The 9754-nt window shown below is 41.1% G+C and overlaps 1 protein-coding gene across 1 annotated transcript in view; it reads left to right on the top strand.

The window, feature by feature from the left end:
- Positions 1-9754, top strand: part of ABCA6 (ATP-binding cassette, sub-family A (ABC1), member 6) — a 79700-nt gene that overhangs the window by 27716 nt on the left and 42230 nt on the right. The window contains exons 13-17 of the mRNA XM_006886397.1: positions 214-333; positions 1033-1171; positions 2122-2212; positions 2620-2759; positions 8514-8630. Of these exons, the coding sequence (XP_006886459.1) occupies positions 214-333; positions 1033-1171; positions 2122-2212; positions 2620-2759; positions 8514-8630 (607 nt within the window). The remainder of the gene's footprint in view (positions 1-213; positions 334-1032; positions 1172-2121; positions 2213-2619; positions 2760-8513; positions 8631-9754) is intronic.

Here is a 9754-nt window from a genome sequence, read left to right as displayed (position 1 = left end):
TGCAGCAATGAATGAATGGAAATCCAAATTCTCTGTAAATGTTCATTAAAATTATTAAAATAAAATAAAAAAATTAAAGAAAAATTACATTTAAGCAAGGACCTCCAAAGCGAACTAGTTACTATTTTGATGGGGAGATAAAATGACATAGTAAGTATCAGGATTATTTTCAAGCTTTACATCTCTCTCTCTTGGCTGTTTGTTTGTTTGTAGGTACAAAGGATTGTATCAGAATTGGATTTGCAAAGCATTCAGGATAACCTTGCGAAAAATTTAAGTGGAGGGCAGAAAAGAAAGCTGACCTTTGGGATTGCCATTTTAGGAGACCCTCAGGTGAGTGAGGTGAGGAGTAAGGTGGAATGCAGACTGAATGTCAGAGGAAAGTCTTCCTTTACCCTGAAAATATTAGGGGTTTTCTTGGAAAGCTATTATTTTGTGTCCTAACAAATGGTAAGCAAAATAGCTAAGGAAAGGTTTACACACCAAGGGAACCAATCTTGGAGGAGAAAGAAGTAAAAGTTAATAAATAGATAAATTGGATAAGGGAGGTAATAGAAAAAAAAGGTGGTTGGATATTGTAATTAGTTATATTAATCGATTATAATTCACTTATAAAACAAAATAACTATGAATATTGGAATGAAAAATAATTATCATTTCTAAATTTTCACTAAAATTTGAAAAGGAAAACAACAAAAATAAAATACATGACATAATGCAAAAAATGAGCAACATCAATTTTTAAATTTCTATGATAGAATGCACTTTCATATAGACTAATTGTGTTAGAATGAGCTTGTGTGGATTTCAAGGTTTAGAATTGGTTTTGGTTTTGTTTTTTAACAAATGTGATGAGTTGATTTACTAGGAGTAAAGAGAAACCTACATGCTTAACTTTGAATACCTAAATATATTGAAGATAAGTGGTTGGATATGCATTATTCTTGTTGGCTATTATCACCTTCCAAACTGTCATGTGAACAAAGTTTCCAAGTAGGAGAAACATATCTTGCATATCTTCATCTTGCACAGGTTTTGCTATTAGATGAACCAACTGCTGGGTTAGATCCTTTTTCAAGGTACCAAGTGTGGAACTTCCTGAAAGAGCGGAAGTCAGATCACGTGATCCTCCTGAGCACCAATTTCCCCGATGAGGCTGACATCCTGGCTGGTGACTGCTGACGACTACATTTCAGTATTTGGGAAGAGTTCAAAGCAGTGTTTCCACAGCAGGGCTGAAGGACATCAGGGGTCTGGTCCCACTAGAATCACTCACTAGCTCTACGCTTGCCTTATTGTAAACTCTAATAAGGAATTGGAATTTATTTTCAAGTCAACTATTGAAGACTTTAAATATTCTTTAATATAGAATGATTTATATATATACTATATATATATATATATATATATATATATATATATACTATATATATAATATATATATTTAATGTATCTATCTATCTAAATTTCTTTAAGAAGAGTCTTGAACATTCCATAGACTGCCAAGAAAACAAATAGGTCTGTCTTGGAGAGGGTGAAACCAAGTTTCTCCTTGGAGGCTAGGATTTTGAAGCTCCATCTTGGAGCACATGGCCAGGAGGGCCCAATCCTTGAGAAGGGCATCATGGTGGAGGGACAGCACAGGAAAGAAAGACCCTGGATGAGATGGATGGACACAGTAACTGGGGCAATGGGGGCAGGTGTGTCAGAATCAGCGAGATTGGCTGAGGACAAGGTCAGGCTTCAGAACTGTTGCACAGAGGGTTATTACGAGTTGCAGGCGATTCAACATCACTTAACAACACACCAACAACATATCTAAATGTAATGGCTGAGAAGACAGCCATTTATTCTCTAGCATCTAAAATAGAGAATATAGCTGTGAAATAAATGTGTGTTTTCTTAAACAAACATGGGAGGACACAGGAATAGACCAGAATCCATGATCTCATATGAAAGCGTCAATTTTAATGTGTGTTTTAGACTTCTAATATGCACGCTAGATATAGTGACATCCCAAAGAACATTCTGGATTTGTGAGGTTGGCCCCCTCACCTGTGTTTTCTCAGAGCTGAGAATTGGGCCCTAATATTCTCTCTCGTTTGCTTATCTCAAATTCAGACAGGAAAGTGATCATGTCCAATGGGAGACTGAGATGTGCAGGCTCTTCTTTCTTTCTGAAGAAAAAATGGGGTCTTGGATATCACCTAAGGTACAGGTTCTGGGGGCAGACTGGATATGTATGTTTTTAGTTATGATATATCCAAAAAAAAGAACAATTTTTGTAATGCATTAAAAAAAAAGGACCTTATTCTTAATCTCTGCCATCCAGGGTTAATCATTCCTTCCCAAATGCCTTTTCCAGTCTTTCTGGTCACCTTTATACTTGATCTTTAATTGAGATTATACATCTGTCTGTATATTTTTAATTGTTCTGAGTTTATCCCTCATCCACATATAGTCATAATATTCCTTAGATCAATGACATTATTGTTATTATTAACAAATTTATTTTTTGTTCTGTAAGGCCAAGTAAAATCTTCAAAAAACAGATATGCAATAAAATATCAACCATGATAACAATGGAGAAAATGACTTACCTTCTCTTTTAAATATTAGTTTGTACAAAAATGAAGCATGTGACCCAGAAAAAATAACATCCTTGGTTAATCATCACATCCCAGATGCTAAGTTAAGAATGGAAAGGAAAGAGAAGCTGGTGTATGCACTGCCTTTGAAAAGGACAGATGTGTTTCCAGGTAACTGAATTTTACTACAGTGGAATGGATTTTTTTTTAAAAAAATTGTATTATTTTTATGTGTACTGTCAAATCAGATTTGACTGGTACAGGAGGAGATTGCCCCCTCCTTCTCCAGCAGAGCATCTGGTGGATTTGAACCGCATACCTCTGGGATTGCGGTGCAGCGTCTTGCCACTAGGCCACGGGAGCTCCCTTTGGAATGGAATTTTTGGGACCAATATTTACATTGTTGATGTTAGATACTGTTTGTTGACTGTGACTCACAGTGACCCTATGAACAACAGATTCTATCCTGTGACATCTTCACCATCTCTGACACTCTCAAGCCCGTTGCTGCAGTCACTGCCAATCCACCTGGTTAAGGGTCTTTCTCTCCTTTGCTGTCTCTCTATCTTCCCACGTATGCTATTACTCTCCAAAGAATAACTTCTCTTAGCTACATCCCCAAAGTATTTGAAATAAAATCTCATCGTCTTTGCCTCCAGGGAGTACTTTAGCTGCACCTTCTCCAGGACGTATCTGTTAGTTCTTTTGGCAGTCCATGGAATAGTCAGCAGTCTTCTCCAACACCACAGATCAAAGGCATCAATTCTTCTGGCATCCTTTGTTATTGTTTTGTTTTCAAATGCATAGCGAGTGACTGAAAAGACCTGAATCAGGCACACCTGAGTTCTTGAACTGAATTATTGCTCCATTTTGGAGAGGTCTCTATAGAGGACTATAGACTTTCCAAGCCCAGTACGTCTCCTGATATCCTGACTTCCGGTACCAAGGAGGTTGATTGTGGATCCAAGTCAGATGAAATTGTTAACCGTTTCCATCTTTATTTATCGTGATGTTGCCTATTGGTCCAGTGGCCAGGATATTTGTTTTCTTGACATTGAGATGCAATCCATTTTGAAGGTCATAGTCATTGCTTATCAGTAGATGGATTTGACTTTTGTGTGTTGGGTTCCCCAAGAAGCAGAAGTTGTGCTGAAGATTTGAGGGCCATAGATGGCTGTGTTGGAAGCTGATGACTGAAAGCGTCTGCAGAAGAGGTAGAGACGTAAACCAGAAAAGAGAAGGAAGAAGCCAGGGAAGGGTACACTACAGAGCAGGTTACTGTGGGGAACAGCTGAGGGTTAGTCACTGGGGAAAGAAATAAATAAAAAGGAGATTTAGAGTGATGTCACTCCAGTGAGGAAACTGCGGGCGGGGGAGAGGGCTTTCTGTAATCATTGCTGACTGGAGAATCCTTCCAGAAACACACACTTTGACTCTTCCTTCTCTTTCTGGCTCAGCATACGTGTCTCAGGACTAAAGAAAGGCCTCAGGCCTGTGTTCTTAATAAAAAAAAAATGCATTGGACGTAGGTGAATGGTTGGAGATACATAACAAGGCTTCAATTGTATTAGCATCAGGCTTATTGTATTTATTCAAGAAACTTTTTTTAAAAACTTTTCATTTTATGCTGGTTTACTTACAAATTCCATATACATTGTTTTTCACACTGGCTCTTTCCCATTTCCCTAACCAACCCCGCTCTCCATCCATCGAATTTTGTGACCCTGTGGTTATGCTTCCCCACCCATCTTCACGTTTCATATCCTCATACAAGTTTTACTAGTTATCTATTTCAAGAAACATTTTTTAATCATCTGCCAGATATATACATGACGATGGATGTGGGCCTTTTCCCTTGCCAGCATCGGTTTATCTTGTCTGTCCCCCTACCTCTGCACTTTGAGATCAATGCTTGTCATTACTGCTAATGCAAAGGTGTATATGTAATGGCCTCTAACTCCTGGGCACTTCTCTGTGTCTTCAGATCTGTATCTTGTTGTATTTTCATTAAACTGTAGGTTGTTGTTGCTGTTGTTGTTATGTGCTATCAAGCCTGCTGCAACTCATAGCGACCTTGTGTACAACAGCCCTAAACTCTGCTCTGTCCTGTGCCAGCCTCACTGTCTCCGACACACCTACCCTCATTACACCAGTCACTGAATCAATCCACCTCATAGAGGGTCTTCCTCTCTTGAGCTGTCCCTTCACCCTCCCAAGCATGACGTCCCTCTCCACGGACCAGTCCCTCCTTGCAACATGTCCAGAGTATGTCAGACAAAGCTTCGGAATCCTTGCCTCCAAGGAGCAGCCTGGTTTCACCCTCCCTAGAATGAACCTGTTCGTTTTCTTAGCAATCTTTCTCCAGAACCACAGCTCAAAGGCATCAATTCTCCTTCTATCATTCCTAGTCATTCTCCAGCTCTCTGCAAGTGATTGCAAAGACCATAGCCTGTATCAGACACACCTTAGTCTCCAGAGTGACACAAATACATTTTTTTTTCATTCCAAAAAAGTGTTTATTTAACACAGATTGTCAGTCTGTTGGGGAGCAGTGGTATCAGGTGAAGTTTTGATATATAAGTAAACCTTATCATTCTATGCTACCAAGCCACTTCTGACTCATAGCAACCTTGTAGGACAAGGTAGAACTGCCCTGTAGGATTTTCAAGACTGAGATCCTTATGAGAGCAGACTGCAGCATCTTCTTCCTCTGTCTGGACAGGCTGGTGGTTTCAAACAGCAGACTTCTGGCTAGATCCCAACCACTGTACCGCCTGCTTGATAAGTAAGTCTATGGCTGTTACTGTGTGCCTTTGAGTTGGAATCAACCCATGACTGACCCTCCAGCAGGTTTCCAGAGGTAGTTTACTGCACTGGAGGAGATTGCCCATCTTTCTCCTATGTTGTTGTTATATGCCATCCAGTCGCTTGCGACTCATAGCGACCCTATGTACAACAACCCTAAACTCCGCTCTGTCCTGTGCCAATCTCACTGCCTCTGACACTCCCATCCCAATTATCCCAGTCACTGAATCAATCCACCTCATAGACGGCCTTCCTCTCCTGCGCTGTCCCTCCACCCTCCCAAGCATGATGTCCCTCTCTAAGGACCAGTCTCTCCTCACAACATGTAGTCAAGGAAATCTAGTAATTATTAATCCTCTGTACAACGCTTACTAGGTGTCTGGCACTGTTCTATTGAAGTCAAATCAACCAACTTACTCAATTCTCACAACTACCCTGTGATATGAGTACTGTTATTTTCGTTTCATATAAAAGGGAGGTCTGGTGGCCTAGTGGTAAGGAACTGCCCTGTCTACCCAGAGTCACATGGTTCGACTCCACCAGCTGGTCCTCAGGAGAAAGATGGACAATCAAATCCCTTGCAATTTAGGACCTCTGAAAGCTCACTGAAGGGTCAGCTATGAGCACACAACAGCAACAATCATATAAAAAGGGAATGGATTGCATTCTCTTCTTGTTTACACATTTAGATAATCAAAGTTTAAGATCCTAATTTACTCAGGCTCTTTTGTACCATTCCGTCTCTTTGGGCAAATGCTCTGGATTTCAGACTTAAGCTTGTCTACACAGGTTAACTAGGTCGTTTGATTCCATAGACTCAAGCTTAGTGAGGTATAACTGATCCACCTTCTTATGAGGTCAGCAAGGGACTTTAGGGAGTCATATGCTCATAGATAGGGTTGCTATGAGTCGCAGGCAAGTCAGCAGCACATAACAACATGCTGGTATGAACAAGATAGGTCACTTAGTTAGATTCCTAGTCTGGATAGCTCCACTCATGGCAGCCTCTGAAAGTTCCACCCCATACTTAGCCCCTGGGTCCCCTATCAGGCAGAATGTAAGAGAGCTATCAAGTGCAGACCCAGATCCAACAAAGTCGCTTCTTCCTCTCGGCAATAATACTAGTGTGTTACGCCACCTGGTGTAGATTGTGTGTATAAGGCTTCTGTAAGCTTGTACGCTGATAACAATATTCACATCAAAGAGAGCTGTAACACGTTTATTGGTGTCACTGTGCTGTATGTTGGGCTAACACAACGCTGAGTGGTTTGAATTCATCACTGGCTCTGCAGGAGAAAGATGGGCAGTCTTCTCCTGTAAAGATTTACAGTGTTGAAAATCTGATGGAGTCAGAACTAAGTCCACGGCAAGTAGTCTGGTTCTTTGGCTTAGAGATACGGAAGGATTCGTACATGGTACAAATGGTCTGGACTCAGCTGCTAACCTGCAGATTGGCAGTTCAAACCCATCCAAGGGCTGCTACAGCAAAAAGGCTTTGCGATCTACTTTTACAAAGATTCTAGCTAATGAACATCTATGAATCTGTTCTAAACTGTATCACGTGGAGTCTTTAGGAGTCAGAATCCACTTGTTGGCACCAACAATGGGGCTGCAATATTGAGTAAAATGTATATGCATTTGAAGACTAACATGTGCCTGATTCGGGCTATGGTCTTCTCAATCACTTGCTATACATCAGAGAGCTGGAAAATGAGTAAGGATAATGGAAGAAGAAGTGATGCCTTTGAGTTGTGGTGCTGGAGAAGAGCCCTGAATATCCCACGGGCTGCCCAAAGAACAAGCGGGTCTGTCTTGGAGGAAGTGTAGGCCGATTGCCACCTTGGAGGCAAAGATCGCAAAGCTTTGTCTCTCTCACTTTGGGCATGCTGCTAAGTGAGGCTATTCCTTTGAAAGGGACAACATGCTTGGAAAAACGGGAGGTTAGCAAAAGCCAGGAAGATCCCCAGCCGGATGGCTTTGTCACAGTGCCTGCAGCAGTGGGGTCAAGAAGGTCAGAGATGATGAGGACGACGCAGAATGGGACAGAGTTTGGGTTTGCTGTCCATTGGGTTGCTATGAGTTGTAGTCAAGTCAACAGCACCGAAAAGCAACAACCATAGCATGTGTTCTAACCCCAGTGGAGCCTACAGCCCACTGAGTGACAAAAAGTGCACACACATAGACACACACATCTTTTGGGAAATCTAGAGGATTGTGCTGGGGCAGTCCTTGAAATGGTAGAAGATGTGAGTTCAGATCAAAGGAAAGACTTAGTTCCGACAGCATCAGCCCCAAGTTTCCTACCAATACAGGAAGGCAGACCCAGAATATGGCAAGAGACGCACTGATTTGTGGTGTGGTACGGAGACGAGAATGCTTTTCTGATTACTCGTTTTTCCTTAAACAATGGCACGGAGATTCATGAGTAAACACAACATGCAGAAAACTTGATTAGACAAAAAAGAGCTTGGAAATAGTGATGTTAGAGAGTAAGAGAATCCTAATAGCATGCTGCATTTGACTGGTAAAATATTCTGAATATATATTTTTCTAAATTTTATTTGCATCACATCAGCCTTTCAAAGAGTGTTCGCTTACTAGGTTTAGCTATCTATGTATTTTTTTATCTATATGCTAGCCTAGTAAGTCATCTTACTATGACAAAAGGATGATGGAAGAAGGATCAATGCCTTTGAGCTGTGGTGCTGGAGAAGAGTGTTGAACATACGGTGGACTGCCAGGAGAACAAACAGGTCTGTCCTAGAGAAGGCAAAACCAGTTTGCTCCCTGGAGGCAAGGATTTCGAGTCTCTCTGTCACATACTCTGGGCATGTGGCCAGGAGGGACCAGTCCTTGGAGAGGAACACCATGCTTGGAAAGGTGGAGGAAAAGTGCAGGAGAGGAAAACCCAGGATGAGATGGATTGACTCAGTGACGGGAGCAATGGGGTTACGTCTGTTGGAGACGATGAGATTGGCTCAGGATAGGGCAGCTTTCAGAAGTCGTGTACATAGGGTTGCTGTGATTCTCAGGCGACCTGATGGCACACAACACTACAATATTAAGTCATCTACATAAATTTTTCTCTAAATCTATATCTTTATCGTCTGTTGCTTTTAGACCTTTTCAAAGATCTTGAGATGTGTTTTGGTCAAGAGGTGGTGAATTATGACGTTTCTATGTCAGCTCTCGATGAAGTCTTGATGAAAGTAGAAGGAAAATCAAGCATCAACCAAGGTAAAATCGTTTGCATGCTCGACTGGAAAATCAATCCCCAGATGATCACATGTCAGTTTAGTACTTATCTTTTCTCATGTGTGACTTTGACAAAGGAGTAGGAAGAGTTCTCAATGGGGCTGTGCTTTTGGAAAAGGCTAGAGATGTTTCCAAAATATCATGGCTAGTATCAACACAGATTGCTTCTGTCAATACACTGATTTTCTCCTTTGAAACCATCTGCTTCCAGCTTCAACAGTTTTCTCATATCCCTCATCTGAAGACTGCTCATAGAGTGCTTGGAGGTTGTGAGAAAGACCTTAGTCCGGATAATGAATAAACACTTCTTAGAAACATTTTTTTGTATCTTGTCAGTATTCCAGATTCCATTATGGCCTTAATGAAAATAAGACTTGGAATTCTCCTATGTATTTTAATGGTGATAATAATGGAAGTTCCCATCTGTGGCGTTCTTATTCAATAAACTTTTGACAATGATCTCAATAAACGTAGGAAGCTTTGGTTGGCCTAGTCGATAGTCATACTGCCAACCCACCAGCTGCTCCACGGAAGAAGATAGACAGTTAATCTCCTTTGCAATTTACTATTTACAGCCTCTGAAAACCCAGTGGAGGGTCAACTATGAGTCAGTTCCAACTAAGTGATAAATATGCCGAATCCACACCAAAATAAAAATTTACTAAAGAGTGATATCATCATACTCAGTCTATGGAGGTCTTACATAAAACAATATTCTGAGAGATTTCAAGAAATCCTCACCATACGAATAGTCAATTAAAGCTGCCTAATAAGAGAGCTCTGGTGGCCTAGTGATAAGAAGCTGCACTACAATCCCAGAGGGATACGTGGTTCAAATCTACCACATACTCTGCTGGAGAAGGAGGGGTAATTTCCTCCTGAACCAGTCAGATCCAATTTGACGCTACACACACACACACATTTTTTTTTTAAGAAGCTGCCTAATTGTCTAATTGGATATGTCAAATGCATTAATGGTTGGCTACAATGCGGACTGAGAGTGGGGTGGAGCTCCCCGATTAAACAAGTGTGGAAGGAGGAGTGGCATCCACTTCCATAATAGCTTGCCTCCGGAAACCCTATGAACCTGGAGAGAGGATGAAAGG

The sequence above is a fragment of the Elephantulus edwardii genome, unplaced genomic scaffold (genome assembly GCF_000299155.1).
Source record: "Elephantulus edwardii isolate Elephantulus edwardi_28Jun2011 unplaced genomic scaffold, EleEdw1.0 scaffold00048, whole genome shotgun sequence".
Classification (NCBI taxonomy): domain Eukaryota; kingdom Metazoa; phylum Chordata; class Mammalia; order Macroscelidea; family Macroscelididae; genus Elephantulus; species Elephantulus edwardii.
The sequence above is the reverse complement of the archived record's forward strand: the minus strand, read 5'-3'. Positions and strand labels throughout refer to the sequence as shown.